Source organism: Drosophila mojavensis, unplaced genomic scaffold (genome assembly GCF_018153725.1).
Source record: "Drosophila mojavensis isolate 15081-1352.22 unplaced genomic scaffold, ASM1815372v1 contig_74, whole genome shotgun sequence".
Taxonomy (NCBI): Eukaryota; Metazoa; Arthropoda; class Insecta; order Diptera; family Drosophilidae; genus Drosophila; species Drosophila mojavensis.
The window spans coordinates 8,049,276-8,077,108 of record NW_025318899.1 but is presented as its reverse complement, the minus strand read 5'-3'; the positions used below and the strand labels follow the sequence as shown (position 1 = coordinate 8,077,108).

The 27,833-nt window shown below is 42.7% G+C and overlaps 2 protein-coding genes and 2 long non-coding RNA genes across 4 annotated transcripts; 1 reads left to right on the top strand and 3 right to left on the bottom strand.

Annotated features, from left to right (window-relative positions):
* Window positions 1-238: 238 nt before the first annotated feature.
* On the top strand, window positions 239-1,220 carry LOC122757559. The gene is made up of 2 exons (XR_006357633.1): window positions 239-735; window positions 808-1,220. It is a non-coding gene; the product is annotated as an uncharacterized LOC122757559 (long non-coding RNA).
* A 5,048-nt stretch (window positions 1,221-6,268) lies between these two features.
* Window positions 6,269-8,126, bottom strand: LOC6581766 (fork head domain-containing protein crocodile). Its single transcript, XM_002007452.4, has one exon. The coding sequence runs from the start codon at window positions 7,942-7,944 to the stop codon at window positions 6,427-6,429; it is 1,518 nt and encodes a 505-aa protein (XP_002007488.3). The 5' UTR covers window positions 7,945-8,126; the 3' UTR covers window positions 6,269-6,426.
* An 8,336-nt stretch (window positions 8,127-16,462) lies between these two features.
* Window positions 16,463-21,129, bottom strand: LOC6581764 (forkhead box protein biniou). Its single transcript, XM_032731713.2, has 4 exons — window positions 19,373-21,129; window positions 17,828-18,104; window positions 17,404-17,767; window positions 16,463-17,088 (listed from the first exon to the last, which is right to left on the bottom strand). Exons 1-4 carry the CDS (start codon window positions 20,452-20,454, stop codon window positions 16,835-16,837), a joined length of 1,977 nt encoding a protein of 658 aa, XP_032587604.1. The 5' UTR covers window positions 20,455-21,129; the 3' UTR covers window positions 16,463-16,834.
* A 5,176-nt stretch (window positions 21,130-26,305) lies between these two features.
* On the bottom strand, window positions 26,306-27,493 carry LOC122757580. The gene is made up of 2 exons (XR_006357665.1): window positions 26,910-27,493; window positions 26,306-26,842 (listed from the first exon to the last, which is right to left on the bottom strand). It is a non-coding gene; the product is annotated as an uncharacterized LOC122757580 (long non-coding RNA).
* Window positions 27,494-27,833: the final 340 nt, after the last annotated feature.

Here is a 27,833-nt window from a genome sequence, read left to right as displayed (position 1 = left end):
GACTGGCCTGGCCCCAGTGAGTTGCCCCAGTGCCTCCCGCCCCTCCTCCCCCGCCATGAGCAATGTTACGAAACGATAAACCAAATGTGTCTGTCTTTTGTTTTATTGAATGGTTTCTTTCTCTTCATTCATTCATACATTGAACTGCGCAAGCAACAATCGCAGGTGCTTCAAGTTAATTCAGAGAAATCACGCATACGCAAGGTATGCCAGAGCATGCTCAGAGTAGAAGGCTGTGAAGGGAATGCTACTAATTAGATTTGGATCAACATGAAATTCTAAAATAAATCTGTTTAAATTAACAATATACTAACTATCCAAATAAAAAACATTTCACATGAAAATCTTCTAGCTGGAAATACAAATAGAAAATATTTGCTTAGATTTCGATTGTTTTCATATAAAATTGTAGCATCATTTAAAGCATAAGATTGTTTCTCTTTCATGCTGAAATTAATAAGAATTCGTTAAGAATTTTGATTGATGGAATATTGAAATTTAGTTTTCTAAATTTCCGGCAAAATATGTAAATCGTAAAATCAATTAACACACAATTCCACAAACTCTATCTGTGTGTGTGTGCGTGTGTGGAAAGCTTGCATTTGATTTATGGCACTTCCATGGAAATTGTCGACAATTTGTCTGGCCGCGCAGAAGAAACCGGGCAGCGGAGTTGGTAAGAAGTCGTTTCCGTGATTTACGCGCAACAAAACTCAAAAATAAACAATGCGTTTAGTAAGTATTTGCAGGCAACGAGTAGCTGTTGTTGTTGTTGCTGTTATTCTTTTAGCTTTACGATATCTTCAGCTGGAGCTCTGCTGCTGCTGTGTGTGATTATTTGACTTGGGCCTGACGGCGGCCTCGCACTTTGATAGTGCTGAATTTGCAGCTTCTATTTCTGTCACCGATTGCGGACTCCGACTCCGACGCCGACTCCGATTCCGATTCCAATTCCTAATCCAAATCCAATTTCAAAGCCGAATTCAAATTGAAATGCGTTCTTATTTATTTGCTTATGTCGCGCCCGACTGCTTGCCAACTGCGTCGACGTCGGCAGCATCAAATGGCCCAAAATTCGTTGGCCGGCTGACGGGCGTAAACATTGAGCCAGCGGCCCGGTGACGAGCCAATCGCAATGCCAACGTGAACCGTGCGTGACATCAAAGCAGCCAAAGCTGATAAGCAAAATAAACTGCACATCAGATTGCAATAATCAAATATGCTGCGCCGATAGCTTCATTCGCTGCACTCGACGACCTTATCCAATGGGGGGGGACGAGGCAACGTCGTCGATGTCGACTCGACGTTTAATCACCAAGTGAGCGCCATCTGCTGGCGTCAGCTGGCAACTGCTGTCGTTGCAGTTCATCTAGTCTCTCTGTCTTTGTCTCTCTCTCTCTCTCTCGCTCCCCTCCCCAATTTGCTGCCAAGACCCAGATCAAAGCATTTCAAGCGCAACAGTCAATCAAATGTTGTTGTTGCAATTTTCCTGCCTGCCTGGGTGCACATAATTTTCGCTGCTTTTGTTGTTGCCATCGTCGCGTCGTCCGTCAGCCTAGGCCAATAAATTGCCTGCGCCCGGATCTCTTCTGGTCCCCACCTCCCCTCCTCGGCTGAGCGAGCGGCTAATTTACTCAAATGTCGACGCCTGGCGCTGATTTTTCATTTTGCATATTTGCCTGCTACTTTTTCTCTTCTCTTCTCTTCTTTTGTTGGTTTGTTTTGTTTTTGGCATAAATCGATCATAAATTTAATTTGAAAATTGCCGAGTTTAGGTTCGCTTGGGGCGAGGCAACTCCAAAGCCATTTTGCGTATTTATAACTCAATAAAACTTCAAAAGTGTTCGAAAACATTCGCTCTCAAAGTTTGTTTAATGCCATAAAAATGCAGTTGTTGTTGTTGTTGTTGTTGGCACTAAAACTCGGCCATAGCTTTATGGACTCTACAGCTGACAAAGGGAACCGGAAGTTTACTCTATGTGCTCTTGCAGCCGATATTAAGTATTATTTGTTCAGCGATCGCTGTAAAGTTAGGGCGTTATCTTACGTTTTTGGAGCTTTGATCTTGAAAGTTGAAAGAAGCCAAATATAAGACGCTATTTACATATAATCCATTCAAGAGTAGCTTTTATAGAGAGATCATATAGAGGAAGCTGAAAGGCGAGCAGGCTCATGTGGAGAGCTTCTCTATAAGCATTATACATATATATTTTTTATTGCTGGATATATTTGAAACTTCTTTAATAAGCTGTTGGCTCTTAGGCATCATCAAATTATAGTCCACTTGGCCATTGAGTGCTTCATGTAATTTAATACAATAATTAAAGTCTATTAATGTTCGTGTTGCGCAATGTAAATTTACTTTAGAGTTGGCGAGTCTCTATTATAGCCTGGTTAATTGCAACGACAGCTGCCAAAACAACAGCAAAACCGCGCAAGACAAACACCAACAACAAAAGCAACAGCAACAAGAACAACAAGGACAACAATATTATACGCCTCTGTTGTCATCAGGCGTCGTCGTCAGGCGATGGCAGTAGAATTTATTGTTATAACGGCGCAATGATAACAGGTCATCAACACAACTGGGCAGGTAAATAAATATGTGCAAGTATATATGTATGTGCACAGCTAGCCAGAGCGAGATGGCAATATAAAGAGAGTGAGAGAGAGAGAGGGAGGGAGGGGAGTGACAAAACGTAAAAATTACAAAGGAGCTCGCAGCACAGCGAGCGAAGCAAACAAATTCATAGATATTCCTGTGCAGCTGTTGCCTGGTGGGGCGGCAAGGTGGGCAGGAGTCGGGGTGCGGTAGGTGCTGCTAGCAGCTAATACTTGCATTTAATTAGGCTTGCAATAATATTTATGTAAATCGGGCCTGGCTCCAGGACGAGCGCAGACAGCAGCTGTCAATATTTATGATTGGGTTGCTTTTGGGTTGCTCTGTCAATGATTTGATTACAACTACACGCACACTATGCCTGTGTGTGTGTGTGTATGCCATTGTTGTCCTGCACGCTGTGTCCTGCATCTGCATCTGCCCATGTGTATGTGTGTGTGTGTGTGTCCTTATCGCTAAGCAAACAGTGCAACATTTTGGTGTTGTCGCCAACGCTTTGTTTTTCTTGTCCTCTGCCATCCTCACTCCTCCCCTGCCATTTGGACCACCCGCGCAATCTGCGGCCGCAGCTCGCGTTGGCGACGGCTGCTCTGGGCATATTTCTCATTTTCGACACAATTTCTTTTATTTTTTTCCCTCTCAGTTTTGTTGTTTTCGCATTTAATTTTGTTGCTTTTGACACCGAATGGACTCAAGCCTCGTCGAGGCGCGGCTTTGTCAACGCAACAATCGCAGCAGCCAAAAAAAAAAAATATATATATATACATATATGTCGATTCTACAGAATGCGCTGAATTTGCATAGCCAGCGCAAGTTGAAGAGGGAAAGGGAGAGAAAGAGAGAGCAGTTGGCTTATGATCATGCCTACACATATATTTGATATAACAGCGCTAGAGAAAAATAAGTTTATTATACCTAGAACTCAAATATTTTCCATGAATCGAAGTTGAAATAGTTGTACAAAAAAAAACTTTGCCGACTCATATATTTCTGCAGTAAAGCTTTGCGTTAAGATGCTCAGCCTTTCAGCCTTGGCTCTTGGCCAAAAGTAGCTTGGTATCAAGGCAGGGAGTTACTTACTTCAGACTGTAAAATGAACTGCTGCAGTACTCTTCCATAGCTGAAATCTGATCAAAAAGGTTCCAAGATTTTCCATATCATTATATCATAATATATACTATAGTAAATATATAAAACATGTTACCAGGCTTTCAGCCTTCAATAGCAAATGAATAGTTGATATCACTTAACAGCAGTTAACAATCTGTTATCTTATAATGAGCACGGGTATTTTAACAGCTGTTTTAAATGATATATGTATATTACTCATACCCTACAAATACATGCATGAGTGTATATACTTATATAGTTTTCTTTTCTGTCTGTCTCGCAGCCCACATACCACTTGTTTTTGTAGCACAGTGTGAGCACGCTTGTAGGCCTAAATGCCGAGCCGCTAGCTTTGGCACACTTTTCATTCGCACTTGAGCGCTCATTTGTGTGCCGGCTGTGCCCACCCAGATCGGCATGGCATGCCATGGTGCGGCTCAAGACATGTATGCCATTGAAGACAATGGCCCAATGGCCCTTAGCCAAGCAAAGCCAAGTTTGTGCTTCAGCTAGAGCGACACCTGAGCAAAGCTTAGCCCACATCAATTCCGTTGTCGTCGTCGAAATTGAAGTCGAAGTCCAAGTCGAAGTCAAAGTCGAAGTCGAAGTCGTAGCCGAAGTCGTGGTCATCGCAATCTCAATGCCGCTGTGGCGCCAGGCGGGTTTCTCAAGTGACGATGGATCGCCGTTCGTTGATAGCCGCATAATGGAGGCAGACACTGGAGTAGACCATGACAACAATCTATACAACATCATCAGCGAATATTGACAGACAGCAGCTACAACACCATTTTTCTCTGGCTTTTTATTTCTTTTTTTTTTTTTTTTTTTTTAATCAGCGTAGCTGTCGCTAGATTGATTGGGTAACTGGTTCGATTCGATTCGATTCGATTCGATTCGGCTAATAAGCGGACCTCGGCCATACATCGATTTTTTCGCACTCATCATTAGCGTTACGCATTTTGGCAGTCGTATTCCACTTTTGTGTTTTACTTTCTACCAATTAACAGCAATTGTTTGGCAATTAGAGGCGTGGCTTAGTTGCGGGAATTTCTTGTGAGTTATTTTAACTAAAGGTTTACAATTTATGCGCCTATTGTTGGGCAATGGAAATGTTTTAGTGAAAGCTAAGCAATTGGTGCAGCATTTAGGAGGTTTCGAATAATAGAGGATTTTCTTTGAGCTACGAGAACAGCTCTTACGATCTGATGCTTGTCTACTAGAAGTAGAGCTAAATAAGTTGATAAATGTAGTTGAACTTAGTTAAAATATTATAGAAGCTATTGTGAGACAGCCTTCCATATATGTACATCTCATACTATGAACTGCATCGTCTTATATCATATCAAATGCATATCAAAGGAGCTTCGCATACCCTAATATGAATATAATACAATACCCATTTAGTTGTGCTGCAAATTCTATTTGCTATGCTATATGAAATGCCCAGAATAATGAATGTAAAACATCTATAAGACTATCAAGTATACCCTGACTCGTAATAAACAAAACTCCATCGTGAATCTGAATTTCATGTTAAATACGCTGATGTCTAGCTCTAATTCACAATGAGACATAATAGAAATCGTCTATTGATTATTGTCGTCGCATATTGCAATTCGATGCGTATTGGACTTTTAGCCAACATTGGAGACCGTCTGGAGAGTACTGTTGAGGCACGTGCAATATGACCAACTGTAGTCCACCCGATATTCCACTGTCATATTTCCCTTCCGAGTGACTCATTCATTCAGCTGATCGATGGCTTCTTCTTTCCCGTTGAATGGTCATTCAATATCCATCTAATACATATACGTACTACAGACATATACATATATATTATTGGTTTTATCAGTGGCCAGTCATCGGAATTTGCGTATGCTATCGATTTCATCTGAAAAGTCTGTTTTCTGCACTGCCATGTGGGAGTGCAACCTCAATTCTGGTGTAGATGGAAATAAAACTCGCAATCATTTTTGATATTTTAACATATTTTTTTTTCTTTTTTTACTGTTTGTTGTTTAATACAGGGTTTTTTTGTTCTAGACGCTAATTTGATAATAGGTTTTCGTTTTATAATTATTCATAATTTATTATTGCTTAAGTAGGCTAGGCTAGTTAATTGTAGTAATATTACTAAGCGATTCACTATCATAATATGTTGTTGTTGCTTTAAATAGTTTGCTTTTCATTGAATTTGCATTTTCGATTTCATTATCATTTTGGATTTGCATTAGAAATACTTGCTACTGGGTAAATGAAAATTGATCGCATTTCAAAAACTCATCACAAATTGCATACCAGACATAACTACGCCCTAAAGTGATAACAATTATTAATAAGTAGTTAATTGTAGTTATTAATAGTAGTGTTTAATGCTATTAGATTGTATAAAACTAACAACTAAAGACGTTCGACGAGCGTTCGCTTGGCCCACACCTCGTATACGCGATTTGCCAACAAAATTGATGTGTGTGTGTGTGTGTGTGTGTGTGTGAGCAGCAAACACCAAATACAAATAAAAACAATTCGAAAAGAATACAAAAAAGAAAATAAAAACAATAATAATAAATTCATTGACATTGAGATACTTTCTGCTGCAGTTGCTGCTGTGAGTCGTGCTTGGGAATATATTTACAGGAATATACAAGAGAGCACAGCGCACCACGCCCACTTCGATACGATTCGGCCCCTGCTTAGACGCCGTACTTGATGCCATACTCCTGATAGTGACCCACATGCGGCCGATAGTGGCTGAGATTGCTCAGCTGGCCCAGATTGCCCAGATTCCCGCTCAGGTGCGACACGTGATGATGATGATGATGATGACTGTTGATCACGGCCGCTGCGGCGGCGGCCGAGGCAGCCGCAACGCTGGCCGAGGCCGGCGGACTGGCCGACTGTATGCTGCCCGTTGGGCTGCCCGTGTCCAGCTGGCAGGATTGATTCTGCTCGAAGATCATGTCGCGGAAGCCCAACGCTGAGCTGGGACTGCTGGTCAGCACCGAGGCGGAGATAGCCGGATTGTTGTTGTTGTTGTGTATGCTGCTGTTGTTGTTGTTGTTGTTGCTGCTGCTGTGGTTGGGGTTGCCGTTGCTGGGATGCGTGGGCGTGCCGCTCTGGCCAGCCCCATTGGTAATGGGCTCCGATGGCGGCGTCTCCGGTGTATACCAGCCACCATGCGCCGGTCCATGCGGCGTTGAGATCGTGGTGGGTGAAGCACCCGACGACTGTATTCCATTGCCGTTGCCCGGCGTCAGGGGATGCGAAACGTGGGCCACATGTCGCAGCTGCTGGGCGTGGTGCGCAGCCGCGGCGTGATGGGCATGATGCATCTGACTGCTGGCCACCGTCAGATTGTCATCGTTCAAGTGATACGGATAGGCGCTGTGATGGATGCGTGGATTGTAGACATTCATCAGGGAGTCGACGGTGAAGCCGGCATGCTCCACGCCGCCCGTCAAGTGGTTCATCTGCGCCAGGCTGTCGTGGCAGGAGTTGAGCATCGCTGCATGCGAGACATCCTTGCCGCTGAGGCAGCCCAGGTCCATGAGCGGCTCCTTCTTGAAGTGGGCCGCATGGGCGGCCATGTGTTTGGCTTCCAGTATGCCATTGGTCATCAGCTTCAGGGGCTTCATCTCGGCCAGCTTTTCGTTCATCATGGCCTGGCGCTTGATCGCCTCCTCTTTCTCCCGCATCACGTCCTTCTTCTTGAAGCGACGACGCCGTCGCAGAAACGATCCATTGTCGAACATGTTGTACGAGTCCGGATCCAGCGTCCAATACGAGCCCTTGCCCGGCTTCTTATCGTCGCGGGCCACCTTCACGAAGCACTCGTTCAGGCTGAGATTGTGGCGTATGGAGTTCTGCCAGCCCTGCTTGTTGTCCCGATAGTAGGGAAACCTCTCCATGATATACTGATAGATGCCATTCAGTGTCACCTTCTTGTCGGAGGCATTCTGTATGGCCATGGCGATGAGCGCTATATACGAGTACGGCGGCTTCACAATCTCCTTGTTCTGATGCGGTGCACCCAGTCCGTAGGCGCTGGCCGAGTACGGATATCGCGAGTACTGATCGTACGCATAATGGGCCGCTGCCGCCGCCGAGGCGCTGCTGGCGGCTGCCACCGCCGAGGCGGACGTATAGCCGGCGGCCGTTTGGGCATAGTGGCGGGAGAACGAGTTCTGATCACTGAACAGCGTATGCATCATATATTGAGTTATATATGTAGTTGTAGTCAACGCTGGATAATTAACTGTATATTAAGTTTTGCGGACTGAGCCGCCACTGCAAATTGTCCGGCACAAGAACTTTAAGCAGCTTCTTTTAGTTTTGCTTCGTTTCTTTTCTTTTCTTTTTGTTTCTTTTTTGTGTTTGTATTTTGTTTGGCTCACTTCACAGGGTTTTTTTTATTTTATTTATTTTTTGCTGCGGCTGCTGCTGTTGCTGCTGCGGCGCGCTTATTATTTGTTCTAATAATATTTGCTTAAACAAGTTGTAGCAGTGCCAATGTGCGTGTGAATATGTCTGTCTGTATCTGTATCTGTATAATGTATTTGTATGTGTGCTAGCACAACAACAAGCAATCGCATCGGACGTGCAGGCACAACGCAGCGGCGAAGAACCGTTCGGGATAGTAACACGTCTGATACTGAATCTGTGTAACTGAAATAACATATAGCTCGAGTCAATGCGACGCGGCGAATCTCGGCAGTGGCAGCGACAGCGACAGCGGCAGCGGCAGAGGCAGCGACTGCGACTGTGACTGTGACTGTGACGCCAACGCTCACAGTGCTCGCTCGTGTATGGGTGCATGCGTGTGTGTGTATCCCTCAGTGAGCGTAGCTACGTTTGTATTGGTGACCAACCACCGACGGCAGCACGTTCTATTCGCAGCAGTCACTAAGTGAAGACCTACAGCTATGTGTGTGCGCAAACACTCACACACACACGCACACGCACTGAGATACTCTCTTTCATACACACACACATACACATGTATACTCACGAGGTGGCCGCCATTCATGATTCTGTACGTACGCCCCTGTAAAGTGGCACTTTTTCTGTATAGCTTGGCTCGGTTCTCGGGTGTGGGAAGTGGACCTCGAAGTGGAAGTGGAAATAGTTGCTTCACCAGTCACTATACCATATGCCAGAGCCAGAGCCTGAGCCTGAGCCTGAGCCTCAGCCTGAAAGCCTGCCTCGTTGCCTCTATTTATGTTGTTCAAACTAATGCTTAAAATGCGGCCTAGCCAAATGCAGCGCTCTCGCTCGCACCTCCTCCAAGCAAGAGAGAAAGCGCAATATTTGTCGTAGCACCTGGTTCGGAGACCGCAAAAAAAAAGTTGTGGGTGGCTTTTGACTGCTCCAACTGCGACTTTTGTGTGGTTTTGGCTTACGCATTAATTTGAGCGCTTAATTTCCTTACATTTTTCCATTTTTTATAGCAAATAAAGCTGGCTAAGACTTGGTTCATATTCGAATCAATTAATATTGTTTAAAATAGGCAAATTTTCATAATTTTGAAATTATTAAATATCCATTTATTTGGAATGCAAAGTATATATGTAAAGGTATCTAAATGATGTGATGCTAATTAATAGCATCCCTACCTGTATCAAGATCTGCTATATGTATGTATGTATGCATACAGGCAGCCCTTTGGTTGCATTTCCCCTGCCGTGCTGCGGCGCTCATATTTTCTCACGTTTTTTATCACATATAGACGCCTGTTCTGTTGTTGTTTTTGAGCCAACAGGCACTTTTTTGCAGAGCACATTGAAACAATTTTTTTATTTGGTTTTGCTTATTGAAACAATATTTTTTCGTACAACAATATTTATTGACTTTGTCAGCTTTAAAGTAAATTTTATATGTTTATTTGGGCAAGTGTGTGTGCGAGAGTGTGTGCGTGAGTGTATGCGAGTGTGTGTGTGTGTGTGTATGTGTGAGTGTGTTGAGTTACAGACTGATTCAAACCGGGTTCTCCCACGGTTCTGTTTGCTTATTTTCAGCTGTATGCACGTGTGTTTGTGTGTGTGTGTGTGTGTTTGTATATATATGTGTATATTGTGATAATTTAAAAGTATAATAAATTTCATTTGCATTCAATAAATTGGCAGCTCATATAAAAAAGCCCATACACACACAGAGCTACATACATATATAAATATATATTATCTGACTGCTGCTGCTCTCTGCACTCTTTCAAACGCACTGCGTTTCCTTCCACGTTGCCCTATCTCTTTCGGTGCGTATTTCGATAACCTGGATAATTGATACAAAAATAATATTTGGCTCTATTAGCGCAATCGCATTATTTTGACAAATATTTTTATTGTTTTAACATAATTTTTCGTATGCGAGCCGCATGCAGGAAGACGACATGAAGGACCTCAGCTGGACCACAGTTCCACAGCATCTCATATGGAGCTCGCCACGAATGCGAATGTGTAGCCCCAGAAGGCCGTGTCCATGTCCGGTCAATTCCCGTGAAGAGTCCTTTGGCTGCATTTGAAATTCGAATGAGGCTGCAGTGCTACAGACATTGCCACAGCTTCGCCTTTCATTTCTGCCACTCCTCTAGCCCTAACTTCCTCTCTATCTCCCTGCTCTCCTCTTCTCACTCTCTCTCTCTCTCTCTCTGTCTCCTTCCACTGCGCCATTTGCGCATTTCATTTTCTTGCTTTTTGGCGTCGCAGACATCGCTGCTGATTTTACAAATTTTCGTCTTTTGGCATTGGAGCCCTGATTGTCAATGTGTGTATATGTGTGTGTGTGAGTGTGTGTGTGTGTGACTCGGTCTGTCTCTGCATTTTGCACAGTTCATGTTATTTTTTGCGCAGTTGCCATGCCCGTCTGTCCCAATCTGGGACCCGGTCTCCAACTCCATCTCCATCTCCATCTCAATTCCAGTTCCAGTCCCTGACTCATGTCGCACTTGTCTCTTTTGCTCCTGCTCCATTTTAGCTGTCATTTGACCTATGCAAATATTGTTTTAATCTCTCTCACTCCAACCTATTTTTACCAACTGCAGTGAAAGTTTAATCAGTCTTTAAGTATCTAGTAGCAAAGGTAAATTTTCTTCAAGCTTATATGATTAAATGATAGGTAAAAGTGATTATAAATTAATGAGGGGCTCCTATATGCAATCAGTATCACGAGAGGAAAAGAGCAGGGGGGAGAGAGATAGTGAGTGTTGGGATCCCCATTTAACTTACATAGAATACATACCATATTCTACTCTCTGTACTGTACATATATCATATACCGCATCATATACTTCATCTTCTCTAATCATCTAAATAACAAAGTTCGATGAACTTAATCAATTTAAAAATGGGAATTACGCAATGCCGACGTTCGTCACGGTATTAGCATATGAAACATATTAATTTGTCAAACATTTTCAACAAAAACAACGAGAAGTGCTCTGCTAGGGAGTGACAGACTAAGAGATACGCTGGAGAATAATAAGAACTCCTATGTTTATTCATTTAAATGCATAATTTCGTGATGATTTCCTACTAATAATAGTGATAAAGAACTACAAATTTAGGTCAACTTTAAAGCTTCTTTCCAAAACTTTGCCTTGAACTATAGACTTTTCTTAATAATCATATTGTCCTTTATAATATATCCTTTATTTGTACATCTCTCATATCACAATTAATATTAATCTTGATCAAGAATAATGTCATAGATATTTTCTTATATTTTTGCACACAGATCGTTCCGATCATCCATTCAAAATGAGCTCAGTGCAAGTATCTGAAAAATAGAATCTCTTTTGCACAATCGCAATTAAGTTGGGGCCTCAGTCGACAAAAAGGAAAAATCAGCTCGCCATTTTGCACGCTCAATTTGAGGCAGTCAACAGAACGTTGACATCGCCGACGAGCAGGCGTCGCTTCAGATGTCCACTTAGTGCAGCAGCAGGGCGGGGGCAGAGGCAGAGGCAGAGGAAGAGCGGGGAGTTCAGCCAGACTAATAGCTGGAAGAGTAGAGGACAATTTGCAACACATGTCGAGCGAAGTGAGGGGCGTTCAGACAGTTGGCGAGACGAACAAAGGGAGTGCCATATGGCAATTCATTGCCTATTTAATTTAACAATTGCTGGCCTTTTTATATTTTTGGGCAGATTTTAGTATTTTTACTAGAAGTAATCTAAGAACAATATTTATTTTAAAGCGTTGAGTGCACGGAGTGCCCTAATCAGACAGTTAACGGCACTTGAACCAGGCAAACACACACACACACACACGCTCACATACAGGAAAACAGGATTTAAGCTGCAACAATAATAAATTTCCTAGCAAAAAAGAAGGAATTGAAAAATATCTTTCGGTTGAAAACGCGCACTCCTAAAAATGCTGATAAGGCGAAATATGCGCACGCACACATGAGCAACTCGTATACCAACAGACACACACACATACACAATGCTGGCGCTGCTCTGCTCTGCTCTGCTCACTGCTCACTGCTCTCTCATGAATATGCATGCGGCGACGCAGCGTCGCTGCTCGCTCAGCTGGGCCAATAAAGCGTAGCACACGCACGCACACACATACACACGAGCCAGCGCGCACTCACACAAGCGCAGCCACAAACGAATGCGCAGCCAATGGAAGGCGTGGCCTGCACTGCACACATAGCTAAGCAGCAAAGAGTGAGAGAGACCAAGAGCGCAGCAATGGCGCATTCATTGCACTGCTTGCACACTGCAGTGGCTCGCTCGTGGTTGCTTTTCTCGTTGGATAGTAACATTTATGGGTGTATGCGGGGTGGGTGGTGGAACGACCGGGTTGCTGGGCGTTGTTGAGGGTGTTGGGTGGTTGGCTGGCTAGATGGCTGGGTGACTGGGCGGCTGGGTGGTTGGTTGGTTCGCTCAATATTGGCCACTCATTAAAATTTATGATTTGTATATGGTTCGAGCTCTCATTATGCATACGTAGTTCGTTCTTTTGCATAGCCAATTTAGCAGATTAGTTGTAGATACAAAATTTTGGTTTTGTTTTTCCAAGAAATTTGATGTGAGCATGGGATGTGGGAGTAGGGATGTGGAATGTGGATTGAAGGGGTTGCGAGCAGCTGGGAAATTTCCGCTATTAGTTTAATCATAATAATCATAATCGCAATCATAATCATGGTGAAAATCTTCCGGTTTTAGGCCTAAAGCAGCGGAAATTCATGGCAAGACGGCGGCGCTAAGTCTTAAGCTACCTGAACACCAATCCTTGTGGTCAGCCAAAACACCAATCACCGGATGCTAATCATCATAATGCTTAAGCGCGTTCGATCAGCAGGGGAAAACTTTTTGCTGGCTGCGGGGTTGGCATGTTTAGACTTTAATGCGCGCCGCGGGAATTCTTAATGAAACCAGCAGAATTTCGATTGGGTATTTCCCCGGTCCATGGCTTAGCTGGAGAGTTTACCTGGTCTGTGACGTGCGGAACTCGTGCTACCGTTTCATATGGTCGGTTTTCCCCCCCACGAGCGATAATGATGATGATGATGATGAGGAAGCTGTTGGTGCCTGGTCGCATTGCCTGGTTTGCTTTGCTTTGCTTTGCTTATGCCGCGCGTGTCCTGCGGTTTTGTGGCTTATTTGCGGTTTTACAGTTTTTATTGCCCAGCAGTAGTCAGCCGCCGGCTGGGTGTGTGTGGGTGTGGCCAGCTCCTGGGCCCGGCCACGCTCCTGCTGCGGGCCAAAACGGGAGCGCTCTGAGGTGTGTACTTTTTGCTTAAGTAATGAGCTGATGCTTCAGTTCTATGCGCTTTTCCACGAAAATTCGCAACTGAAGTGCGCAGAGAATTAAGGAATGGGACATCTTCAAATGGCATGCTAATTAAATACTTGTATTAATAAATGGAAATGGTAATTACATTGAATTGGATAAGTTAATTCATGAAATTAAAAGAAAATGTTATTGAATAAACAACAGTTTTTGAAGAATAATTGGAATTAAAATAAAATTATTAAATACCTAAAAACCTCAATTAGGTGAATTGTAGAAAATTAAATAATTAAAGCAGAAGCAAATGTATTGAAGAGTCAGTGAGATTTTAATTAAGTTTAATAAATCTTAATTAAAAGATCGATAGGTATTTCGATTCAGTTTATTAAAAACTTATATAACTCAAAGAAAATTATGATCTTCTTTATTTACAATTCTTCAACTCTACTTTATAAATAATTTTACTCATATTTTCTCACTTTCCCTTGAATAGCCTTTCACAATTTGAACATCTCCAAACGCAGCATTTGTCTGTTGCAAGAAAGCTGAAAGACTAGTTGAATATTCAACTTAACTGAGGCGAGCGGCACAGTTGAATGAATTCTCTGGCATATATTAAGTTTTATATTCATTCGCAGAGTCGCAGCCGTTCACAACCCATTGAAGAAATGTGTTATACCTGCCCGAGCATAACTCAAACACTTTGCATTGCAGCGCTTAATTCATTCATAAAACAGAGTCTCCAATGCCGTCTACGGAGCTATTTCATTCAAGACTCTAAACTTGTATTGTTGTTGTTGTTGATGCTGCTGCTGCTGCTGTTGTTGCTGCGCTGGTCTAATGTTTATTTTATAAATATTCCATGCCATGTTATTCGAACAAGACTTTTGTTTATTTATATGGGGAAATACGCGCGACATACTCGAGACTTTGTGTGTAAACGATTCGAATGTAAAATTGGCAATAGAATTCGCTATATAAAGGATCCATCGATCTATTGTTGCACACTATAAATATTTCCTTTCACAGGCAGACAGAGAGATAGAGAGACAGATAGAGAGATGGGGAGGCAAATAGTTTGGAACCTGGCAATTTGCTATGCGTGCCTATGAAAACATTCGCCAGTCGAAAATCCTTGCAAAAAACGTTTTTAATTTCGCATAAATTTAAAATAAATAAAAACTACGTTTTAAAAAAAAATGTTTATTTTAGCGCAAAGAAAAACGTAGGATTCTCCTTTATTTTTTGGCAAAAATTAAAAATGTTCAAATCATTTTATTTATTTATTTATGTAGGCTGGTGCTGCTGCTGCTGCTGTGGCTGCATCTTCGATTTGGTTTTCGGTTTTTCACAGTCTGCCCGAGCAGCTCTGACCGTTGTCCTGGCACTCGGACTGGTCCTGGGCCTGGGCCTGGGTTCGATTGTGGTTCTGTTCGTGTGTTTATTTGACGCACAAATCCTCTTACGACGGCTCGGCCTCAGCTCTCAGCTCTCAGTTCGCAGCTCTCAGTTCAATTCGAAACGGAACGAAAAAGGACAATTGCATGTTTTGATTGCCGCCTGCAATTGTCCTGCCACTGCGAATGCCACTGCCATCGCTGCCGTCGCTGGACAACGCAGCGCTGGCTGCAGCACTTGTGACAATATTTTCATAATTTTTGCATCTTTTTTCTCTCTTTTTTTTTTTTTTTTTGCTGCCTTTTGCCGTTGTCATCGGCGCATCGCCAACGGTAGGTGCGTGTGTAAACATTAACTTTTCAAGAAGATTTAATCCCGATTATCCTTTGACTGTAAAATTTTTCACTCAAAAGTTACCTCGACTGCCGTTTCACTGTTTGTCTTTTGGTTTTACTAAGATTGAGTCTCCTTTGACCACATCCTAGTCCTCATCCTCATCCTCATCGTCATCGTTTCAGCTTCATCCCCGTCTTCGTCTCTGGCGATAATTATCAATGGCGACGACTTCTTGATGCGATTTCTGCTGCCTTTACCTTTTGGCCCGCACAATGGTCAGTTCAAAGGCTCAGTTTGGGTTGCCTTGGCCTTTGCATTGCGTTCCATTTGACTCTGCATGAGATTTTAATTTGCCCATAAAGGTGAGACAATTAACTGAATAATTGGATTGCTAATCTGTAGGACAATGCGGTGGGCATGTGCCTGGAATTAGATTTAAATACTGAGCGAATATTATTATCCTTTGAGCTGGTTAGTTCGCTTCATCTTGAGTGGGTGCTTAGCATTTCAACTAACACGGGTATACATAATTAGATTAATATTAAATACTATAAATTGTAAGTTATACAACAGGTACAATAGTAAATAAATAAATAGGTGCAAATTATTTTCTATTTTATTTTAAAAATCTCAAATAAATAAAAGAGAATGCGAATAGCAAACCTTTGACACATCATAAATAGCTTGAACTTAAGGCTTACACTATTTTATCAAAAGTTAGTATACACCAATTTCAGCTATAAATAATTTAGTTTGTCTTGTCTCTGAACATGTACACAGTACGCAGTATTTTTTGTTAAATAGGCGCGAAAATGAAAATTTGAAAGGAATTGTTAAAAACAAATTTCAGCAAATGCTGCCAGACTGTTGGAAAATGAACATTCTAAAGTAAAATTTAAATAACGACTCGTTTCAAGCAGTGTATAGCTAAGCAGTGCACTGCGTTGCGAGCACTGCTTTCATGTACCACAGCCAACTTCACTGCACGCAATTATGCTGCTTACTTGAAGTTGGCTGTGCGTAAATTCACTAAATTCCCTCTGTACATTGCGCGCAATTTTAAAATTTAAAAATTGGTATTTTTTAGAATCTCTATCAAAAATATTTTTATGCGTACAACTTTTTAGGATTTTGGGTTTTCTGTCATATTGATTATTTTAAAATCTATCCCAGTTTTTCACAACTATGTATAGATTATTAATTATATAATGTTAGTTCTAATTATTATTATAATATACCAAGAAAAATGAAAATTGTATTTATATATTTAATATCATGTGTTTTTATTTTATTTTATAATAAGAAACTTATAAGCCGAGAATAGTAGCAAAGAAAAATATAAACTGAATATTTAAGAGTACAATTGATTATAAGGCATCTGCCAGTCGAACATATTTATAGACAATTTGAACAGATTGATCACAAACAATGCTTGACTATTTGCTTTATAAATACATGCTAATTTAATATACTTTATTTGATAATAATTAATTTTGCTTACGCTTTAAGCAACTAAATTTGTCTGCAACTACTTAGGGCCTAACACTTATTAATTGATTATCCTTTGAGGTAATAATGCAAAATAACTCATAGATGTAGAGGATTACAGGGCTAATCAGATTTGGCTAAGCTAATTTGAATATTTGATTGTCTCATAGTAGCCGCCATTCACCGCTGTCGGAGGCGGAGTCATGGGCAGGTAAACCGGTTTGAAATCGATTGGCGAACGATCGGCATGGTTGCCCGATTGAGATGGCGGCGGCGTCATGCTGCCATGATGCGGGTGTTGCGAATGATGTGAATGATGATGATGATGCGATTGCGACTGCGACGTCTGTATGGAGGACAATGCCGGCAGCTGCTGCAGCGACATGGAGCGCAGACCTGCGAAATAGCCCAAGCAGAGGAAACAAACAAGACACGATTAAAAAGCGCATTTTATGATCGGGCGTTAAAATTCACACAGTGCCGAGACGCCGATGCTGCCGCGGACTCCGAAGGCGAAGGCGACGGCGACGGTGACGTCGACAGCGGCAGCAATAAAACTCGTACCATGTGTTGCTATGCGGTGGTAATTCGAGATCAAAATGCCCCGCACACACACGCACACCCTGTGAACTCAGTGAGCGATTAAACGGCTCTGATTGACAGGAACACCCAGGCAGAGAGCGCGACGCACTGGCTCAGTGGGGCACTTACCGTTATCCAAGCCGTTGCCACTTGTTGTATAGGAGTAGCCGGCAGCCACGAGACTGGCAGCTGGCGCATAATCACTTTGAAGCGCCGCCCCGGGCGAGCTGGAGGGGCCCACCGTCGAGGACATGCCCAGAGCCGAGTGTGCCAACGGAGGAGTGGGGGAGCCATTCAGATTGTTGCCCACGGCCGTGAGGCAGGTGATGTTGGAGTACTGCGGCAGCGTGCCAACGCCAACAGATGGCGCCCCACTGTGAGCCGCATGCACGTTCCAGGCATCGCTGAAGCCCTGCCCAGCCGAGGGACCTGCAGCTGCAGCGCTGTAATCGTAGCTGGCATAGGCGGGCGTTGCATAGAAGTTGGCATTGTCCTGCAGGTGTGGAAAAAGTGAATGAAATATTTGCCTTTAATGTGAATATAGGAAGCTTACCATGCCCGCATCGGCATAGCTGCCGGTGTAGAAGCTGTTCGGATTAACTGTATACGTCTTGACCTTGATCTTGGAACGATAGCCGCGTGGACGACGTCGCAGACTGCCCTCGTCCTCGAACAAGTGCGCCGAATTCTCATCGATGGTCCAGTAGTTGCCCTTGCCGGGCTTGCCGACGCCCATGCCCTTGGGCAGCTTCTTGAAGCACTCGTTCAGGCTGAGATTGTGACGCACCGAGTTCTTCCAGCCCACGTAGGGTCCACGAAAGAATTCATAACTGCAAGCAAAAACAGAGACAGCCACAGATTCAGATTCAGTTTATTTATATAAGCAATTGGTTTCAGCTGCACATCCAATATAACTCCCCTCTCAACCCTCTCTCATAGTATCTCTTACTCTCTCCCTCTATCTATCTCTCTTTATTCTAATGAGCTTTGAGTGTCCGTCACAAAAGTCAATTAAAAATTTTCGGGCTCTCAGACATGGGCAACAACAAACAATCGTTGTCAGCGCTAAATCCTCTCACGCATTTTGCATTCAAGCGTTGCCATGGCCCATTCCGTTCCGCCTTTGTCTGGTTCCCAGTCGTGATCGTCGCCAATACCCAAACATATAAAGTGCCATGCTCTGAGAAATATGAGCAATCAAAAGGATGCGCCTGACAGAGAGCTCCAGCGTGGCCATTGAGCTCGGGCCTTGGCGCTGGGCTGGGGTAACTGGAACTGATCATATTTTTGTTGACTAAATAATATTGGAGGAGAGTAAATAAACGCAAGCGACACATGAAAATCGAAACACTTTTAGGTGCCTAGCCACTCTCTCCCCGCACCCAGCACCCCGCTCCCAGCAACTCTCGTGTTGGCCTTATCTGGGCCCGGTGTCCGGTACCCAATGGCTGGGTGTCGATGTCGGTAATGGGCCCCAGCTGGTCACATGAGATTCTGTTACTGGCTGCGGCACTTGGGAATGCAATGGCCGACAAGAGCCAAAAGCTGAGCCATACTTTAGCGCTCTTAGCCAGATTGCTTAGACTTAAAGAGTTTTACATTTACTTCTCATAAAATAATATATAAATAATAAATTGTTATTATTGGCAATCTCTATAAGGGGAGATTATTTTACTAGGCGATGCTTTAGATATCAGAGTGGATACTTTTTATTTACGACTATTTAACTAATAGCTAATAGGATATATGTATGAGATTACTTGAGAATAGTTATATATAAAACTTACTATCAAACTGTCTATATGAAATAGTCTTCTATTTTATATTATTTTAAAAACTTGAACCATTCCTACAAACTCCAACAACTTCTGACATTGGAGCTGCCTGGCTGGGCTCAGACGCAAAAAGCCCACGACATAAAAAGCCTTTCAAACTCTTAAGCTTCACACATGTTGGACGACATTCAATACTGCGCATTATAGCCTCAATCTCAAGTGGTTTTAATTATATAACAACGGGACTCGACCGACCGAGCTCAGTTTCCAATATATGTATGTATCGACATTAATATATACTGTACTTGAGATATGGTACCCACCTCTTTTGCAGATATGCGTAGATCTCGCTGAGCGTCAGTTTGCCCGTGGGCGACTCCTTGATGGCATGCCCGATCATGTTGATGTAGCTTAGAGCTGGTTTCTCGGGACGACGAGTGCCGGATTTCTTGGTGGTATCCGGAGTGCTGATATCTTGAGAACTGGAGCCACTCACCTTCGACTGCTGTGCATTGGCACTGTCGTGAGCTGCGCTCGTGCCTGGCGTCTCGGAGCCGTTGAGTGACTTGGCAGGCGAGGAGCTGGCACTCGAGTAGTTCAGCACAGACATGCCATGTCCGTGGGTATTCGCAATGACCTGGGTGGGCGAGGCGGAGTGGCGTGGCATGTAGCCGCCGGGAGAGTGCTGCTGTTGTTGTTGTTGTTGTTGCTGTTGCTGCTGCTGTTGTTGCTGTTGCTGTTGTTGCTGCTGTTGTTGTTGCTGCTGCTGCTGTTGTTGCTGCTGCTCCGATTCGTGCAAAGCCAGCTGATGGTAGTCATTGGCGCTGACTATGGTGTTGTTGGTGCAGTACTTGATGGTGGAGGCATATTGGTGGTTAATGTGCTGGAGCTGCAGCGGCTTCACCACCGACGAGCTGATGCACATGTCCTGATCGGTGGGCGTCTTGGAGCTGGAATTGGGCGAGACGGAGCCAACGGAGTGGGCTGGCATCAGCACGCCATATGGCGGAATCGGACTCGACGATGCCGGCGGCGTGCCCATGCTGTGCAGTGCACTCAGCCCATAGTGCTGTGCGTTGGGCGTGGCACTGCCCGTGGCCTCCAGCGTGGGCGCATAGTACTTGCGCTCCATATAGCTAATGTTTGGCTTCTCGTCGACCAACTCTGTGGGTGAATCGCCGCCCATCACTTGGAAATTGCCAGCGGGCAGCGCATTCCCAGCGCGATACAGGTGCGAGGGTGTGTGATGCGTAAAGGTGTGTGCATGCAGATGCTGGGCACCGCTGCCCAGCGCATGATGCGTGTGATGCGGATGATAGTGTGAGCCACCCACAAAGCCACCCAGTGGGTCAGCAATCATTGTGCGGCTGCTCAGCTCAGATGCCACTTCCTCGCTCTTGATCATTTTACGCACTTTCTCTACTTGCCAAATCGAAGTCTTTGCTTTTTAGCCAAGTTCTATCTTCAGTTCACAGTTTCAAAGTTTCTTTTATTTTGTATTACTATTGGTTTCTCAGTTTGATCCGTTGCCTTTGGTGATACGACCGCGCGGCTTCGCTATTCTCGACTAACTGCAAGCTGTTGGCGATCTCAACGTTCTCATCGCTCTGAATTGTGCTCGGGCCTCGATGGTCGACGCTCCACTTGATCGGAGCATACATATTCTTTTTTTAGTTCGCCTACGCCTTACGCAAATGCGCTCTCACTCTCCCGCTCTCGCTCGCACTCTTCCTCTCTCGGCTGCCTGCGCGCCGCTCACTCTCGCATTTCCAATTCGATTTGCAGCTAATTGGCCTGCCATTTGGTTCGCTGCTTCTCTGTTCCTCTCCCTCTGTCTCTCTCTGGATCTGTTTTGCGTATAGGTAGCACTGCATGTGACATATCTGTGGTTAGTGCCATTGGAGCCTGAGCTACGCATTGGCATGACAAACATCCAGGAACAGACAGCGTGCGGCTGGGTCTTTGACTCAGAACTGCAGCAATACGAGCGAGCTGGTCAAACGATCCAATTGAATAGAGTTTCTTTTCTCAATGGTATTGCATGTGTATAAGGAAATATATAAACAATTATCCGACTAACAGTTATCCTAGAGTTTCGACTTCGAGCATTAGAAAAGTCATCTGCACAGAGAGAGAAAAGAGAGAGAGAGAGAGAAGTAAATATCGATACTTTTGATACTGACTTCTTGGCTTATAGTCGTTCGTTAGTTTAGTTCTAGTTATATAGGCAATCTACTATATTTCTATAAGTCTGTCAAGTTTTTGTTGCTATAAATTTGCGACCTTCAAGCTTGGAGGCCTCGCTCAAAATATTAAAAGTGAAGTAAAGTCTTCTCACTCTCTCTCTCTCTCTCTCTCAGAAGCAAAATCTTTAATAAGTTTCTATTCTACTTGAATAGCCATTATTATGTTTAGGTCTGATTGGATAACTTAATTACAAATTTTGTTCAGAAGTCTTCTCTTTTTATCTCGCTCTCTCTCTTTCTCTCTCTCTCTTGCACACTCCTTTTCTTGTGATTTATATTTTATGAAATGATACTGAACCTGAAGGGATTATCGTTCGATAGCTGAGTTTTGATTACAATTTATCATTGAAATCTTGATACACATATTGAATAATGCTATTAATTAATTCCAATTCAATCAAATTAAAAATTTGCATACCTATTATAGAGCTCCTGCAATACCAAAGCCAAGTGAATAAATTAATTTTAAGAAAATTTCTTCATATACCTAGATTATTATTATACAAATGCCATACAGTGTTAAATAATTCCTAGAATGAGACACGTTATTAGCATAGAGAGATTGTGCCCACGTCGAGCGTGTCGGTCTCCTGTTTCTGGCACAGTCAACAGTTAATAAATAGTTGGGAAACCCAGATCTCGAAACCCCAATTAGTGCAAATGAACTAACATTTGGCACTCATCGAAAGGAAACCGATGGCCGTTGCCGTTTGTTCCCAATGCCCTGGCGCGGCATTCAAACGAGCTGTTAATTGATTTAGTCGTTCTCTGTATGGCTCGCCTCCGGGTACGGGTATGGGCACGGGTCCGGGCCTGGGTCTCTGCCGCTGCTTCTGCTGCTGCTGGCTGTGGCTCCATGCATTGTGGCCGTTCCCTGAGTGACGCCATTGCTGTCAGCACTACGCCGACTCGCGACCGTGACGACGCGACGTTGACGATGGCGACGAGGCCGCTCTCAGCTCTCATCTCTCAGCTCTCTGCGCATTACGTTCTACGCTCTGCTCTCCACACACGCAACTTGCTTTTTTCGTTTTTCTGTTTTTTTGGTGCCAAGAGATCGGGCAACGTTTCAATCCCCAAATACACGCACACACACACACATGCATACATACAGAGAGAGGCACACGGAGGCGGAGTTTTGTTTACATTAAACGAATTCTATTTGTCGAATGCGTCAGGCGCGATTGGCGCTGCGGGCAGCAACAGCAACAACAACAACGACAGCGCACAATTTTGTTAGCTATATAATCAATTCTTATTATTTTCTTCCTTTTGTTTTGTGGAATTTTATTTGACTTTTGCGTGGCCTGAAAGATATTTTAATTTCATTTGGCAAATATATCAGAAGCAGACAATTTGCCAAAGCACTCGCCATTTCAGAGAACTTTTCGCGGAACTCGCAGACAATAACCGCAAAGCAACAACAACAACAACAACAACAACAACAACGGCAACAATTCTGGGGGGCAATTGTGGAGCATTTTTCAGCACAGCATTTAAAGTCATGTATATATGTATTTACATATATATATATATATATATATATATTTATGTACATGCATATGTATGTGTATGCCATTTTTCTGCTGGTCTCTGCGGACAGGCCATAAATTATTTTTACGTTTGATTATTATTATTTCTTATTTCGGTTTTTGCGTGCTGTTTTCGTTGCTGCACATCCAGAAAGCAAGAAAAACGAATTTATTGTGAGTGAGGAATAAATTAAACAGGCATCCGAAACAATACAATTCCAATTGTATTGGCCTATGGCTGTGGCTGTGGCTCTGGCTCTGGCTCTGGCGATTAATTAATTGCCCAGGTGCGAGAGAAGATTTAAAAGAAATCGTTTTTCTTACTAAATGACATTGACCAAAATACAAAGAGCAAATGGAATTTATCAGAGCAACAACAACAACAAAAACACAACAGCAGCTATAAATCAATTTAAAGCGTTAAAAATATATAAATTTGTATACAAATTTGTTGGCCTTTCTTTGATTTTGCTTTATTTTCATCTGTTTTCCTGTCGCATTTCCTTGATTTTTCTTATTTTTTTCTGGCAAAATGTTTAGCCATTTAGCCCCCACTGCCTGGCCGATCGAAATTTCTTTGACATGACATCGCGCCTTGTATTTATAGCCATCGATTCCAGGGCAAAGCCAAACAGTGCGTCATATTAACTGGGTCAACAGTTCCGCCAACACAGCTCACACTGGATCTTGTGTGGTCCGCTGGCAATTGCAATTACTCTCTATTTATCTCTCTCTCTCTCGATCTCTCTCGCTCGCTCTCTCTCTCTCTTTCCCCATCTCTATTTCTATAATCCACCCACAGGCTTCATCAGGGAATTCCCAAACAAAAGTCGTCATCAACATCTCGTTTTTTCCTGTTTCAAGTTCAAATAATCATAATAAAGATAAGCATATACAATTCATCTCACTTGATATTTTCGCTTCTTGTACGGCGTTTGTTTTGCTTTTAATTTAATGTTAATGTTATTAAATGGCCAAATTGTTTACTATTATGGACGTTTGTAAACAAAATTATGTATACGACGCGTCCGCCGTCAGCAGCAAGTTGAGTTGTAGTACACAAAGCGGCGATCCCATTGATTCAGCGATGCTCTACCTCTCTCTCATTCATACTCCTTTGCTCCCCCGCCCTCTACCTCTCCCTCTCCCACTCCCTCTTGCTCTCTGGGCAATGCAAAAGAATACCAAACAATACCAAATGCCGGCCATGGCCAGCATTGTTTAAACTTGCCTCGTGCTGTAGTTTAATAAACATTTAACAATTAAACACACTCTAAACACACGATTCCTTTGCCGCCTCCACAGCCACAGCCACGACCACGCCCCCGAGGAGGTGTTCTATATACAAGTTGGAGCTGCGGCGCATTTGTTTTTGCACACTGACCTACAACAACAGGCAAAAGCAAACAATTGCAGCTTCCTCGGGCCACGCCCTGCCACCTGCCATGCCGCCGTCTCGCCCCGTCCCGCGCCGTAGCAGCTCGCAACGTTTATTAAGCCAGTTGATCCGCCGGACAACAAATAATCAAATAGTCAAAAATTCAAAATATTTACACACACGCTGCTGCGAGCAAAATTATGCAGTCTCTAGTTAAGATTTGTCCCCTCTCTCTCCCTATCTCCCTCTCCATCGATCTCTGTCTCACTCTTTAGCTGTGCTCATTTCTTTGTTTAAATATTTACACTTTTGTTTTGTTGCAATTCCTAGCCCAGATCTAACCAAATAGTTAGGTTTTATGTCTTCATAAGTAGATTCCCGGATTTGTTTATGCCCCCAGCTTTTATGCAGAACTCGAGTCACGTGCTACGGCTACTTTATGTGGAACGCATTATCCAAATAGAAACAATATACATACATACACATACTTCAATATATTTTTTAAATATCTAAGACCAATTTGTTATTGTTTTTTCCCACGACTTTGCTTTTTGTAAATATTTATGCGATATTTTAGCATTCGGTTGGGCGTTAAGTAGGGAATTGCTTATGGAATTCTGTTTGGATAAAACTCGGTGACAAGCCAACGCAATAAATATATTTATAAACAGTAAAGTGAGAATGAAGAACAAATACAATAATTTAGCGAAAAGAAACAAATGTTTATAAAGCAAAACCATTTTTATATCAAATGTTTTGTGTGCATACTTATTGATGTATATAATCTGATTTTATATGATGAGAGTGGAGACCTCTTAAGTAGTTCTCTATTTTTATTTCAATTAATGCTATTTGTTGATTTTTCATAATTTATAAATCAATATATAAATACATAATACATAATATATTTATATTAAAATATTGCTTAAAGTTCAAGAATTTCATTTAAATCCATCCATTTTGAGATGTTTAAGGAAATCTTTCGAAAATGAACTGTTCAGCTGAATAAAGTCTTTAATATATTTTTTTTTACATTCATTGTATATTAACAGTTTTAAAAAATAACTTTTAGTTATATAAAAATAAACAAATTATAAGTTTATCAAGCATTTCATCTTAAGCAAGATTTCAAGACCTTAACCGATACAAAAAGCTAACACAGTGAATATTTTCTATATTTATTTACTCATAATGTATTATACATAAGGTCTTCATACTGAACAATTTATCATAACTAGATCCATCGATTTCATCTAACCATCATACATTTGCTCTCAAGTGCGTGAGCTATTCAAGCCAAATACATTTGTTGGCTCAGCTAAAACTTGTTTCTTATCAATTTTTTTTATGTTTTGGCTGGCCAGAATGTTGCCACACTTGGCACTCAAATAGCGACAGTGGGGCCATAAACACCTTGCCTGCTCAACCGGATTACAATTTCAGATTTCCAATTTCAAAATGGCCGCCGCTGCCGACGTCGCTGCCGCAGCCGACATTTGCGCAAGATGGCCAACACGACGTGTGTTTGGCTGCCAGCTGCCAGTTATTGTGCGATCTGGATGCCATTGCCAAACTACCATGCAAACTGTGGCAATATCATAAAAACCTACACACGCAGAGTGAGCGAGAGGGGGAGAGTGAGTAAGAGATACACAGATAGAGAGAGGGAGCGAGAGAGAGAGAGAGAGAGAGAAAGCACACGCAACGGGCAGTCTCAGTTGAATGGGGCAGTTGGTGCGGCATTCAGCTGTCGAAGCTGGCGCAATAAAATTGAACAATTTATAGACTATTCGGTGCGCAATAATTGCGCCAAATTGAACCGAAAATTAAGAAAGAAAGAAAGAGACAAAGCAGCAGAGTAAGTAAAAGAGGGAGAGAGGGAGAGAATTTAAAGAAAACGAAATACTTTTAAAGGCAACCGACAGACGATCCGTTGTGGCTCACAAAAGTCATTTTTACTTGGCACTTGGTTTGGGGTTTTGTTTAGCTTTTGGTATAATAGCCGGCACTTAAAAATCCGTTGACTCACCCAGCCAGGTGAGAATGGAAAATTGAAAATGCTGTGCGAAAGGAAGCGCAAACAGGAAACAGCCACAGCAATGAAATTAATGCGATTTAATCGTTCCTCAGCTATCCAGCTATATAAATTACAAATATTGCAATGCCAGCAAATCCAGCAGCCCAGGCGGAATTTCGCTGATTGTGTGATAAGTGTTGAACTCACATAAGTATGCGGCATGTGGCAAGCTGTTGGCTGCGACTGCGACGGCTGCTGCGTGCAGCCGCTCTTCGATCTTCGATCTTCGAACTTTTGGCATCTGTTTCATTTCAACTGACGCGTATTGTCGTCATTGCCTCTTGGTAATTGTTCTTGGGCTTCTTATTGCTCTTGTTGTTGTTGTCGCTCACATAATTTTTTTGCTTTGTTCTTGGCTTTTGTACATTTTATTATATTCAAGCTCATTCCACATTTCAGCGTTTTTTATTGCGCTGTTTTTCCTTTCGACTCTTTTCTGTTGGCCTTGCGGGACAGCGCACCTGTGTGGCATGTGGCATGCTTGATCGGATGTGTCGGAGCATGCTGCTCCAGGAATAATTGGCAGTCATCTCATGAACTCCAGCTAGGCATACAAAAGACTATGATAAATGATAATTGTGGAATACTAGAGAATCGGGCAGAAAATGAAATGATACATATACATACATATATACTAACACATATATACATATATGTCTAACTACCAATGCATAGCCTTTCAAGTGGCTCGCAGGGGGAGATCGCATATATTTAAATTTGGGTTAATTACTGGCGACATCCTGACGCAGCGGCAGTCCGTCGCTCAATTGTACGGCGTAAAACGAGGCGCTGACAAATATTTTGACATGGCTTCGACTCCCAGACATTGTCGCTGCGGTCCACACTTGATGCTCGGACTCGGGTTTTCGGTAATGTGTGGTCGCCACTTGAGATCCGGTAGCGGAGGAGTCGGAGAATGTGTAATCCAATATCCAAATTTCAAATACCAAAACAAGAGCCAGCAAATCTGCGGCGTCTGGCACATGTCAGTTGAGTTATTAATCTAAAGATTTGTAATACGAATAAGTCGATGTTTTGGTAATTAGTAGAGTCTCTAAGCATTTGTATTTTCATAATGACAACTAATTAGCTATCAGTTTTAATTAGCAAAAATATAAAATGAAATTCTGACAATCAACACTAAGTCGAAGTAGATCCAATCCATATTAAGCCATATTAATCTCCTAAATCCCTAAAAAGCAAGAGCAAAGCAGGCTACGTAAATTGACTAAATCAAGTTCGAATAAAATCACTTTTAGTTTACTTTACAGATAAATTTTAGATTTTAGTAAAGCCTTCTACAAAATTCTGAAATGAGACGTTCGTTGAAATCTTTCCCGCTCAGACTGAGCTACGGCCTTATAAGCACCAGTCGAGCACTCAGTGCCAGTAAGGGCTCCAAAACAATAAAGGGAACGAATAGCCATCTGAAGCAACTTGATGAAAAGCCTTGCCCAACAAAGCGTACGTAGAACAAGTCACTTTGAAATACGGTTTGATATTAATGATGACATATTGTTAGACAGGCAGTGACCCAGGTCCTCGTTGCAA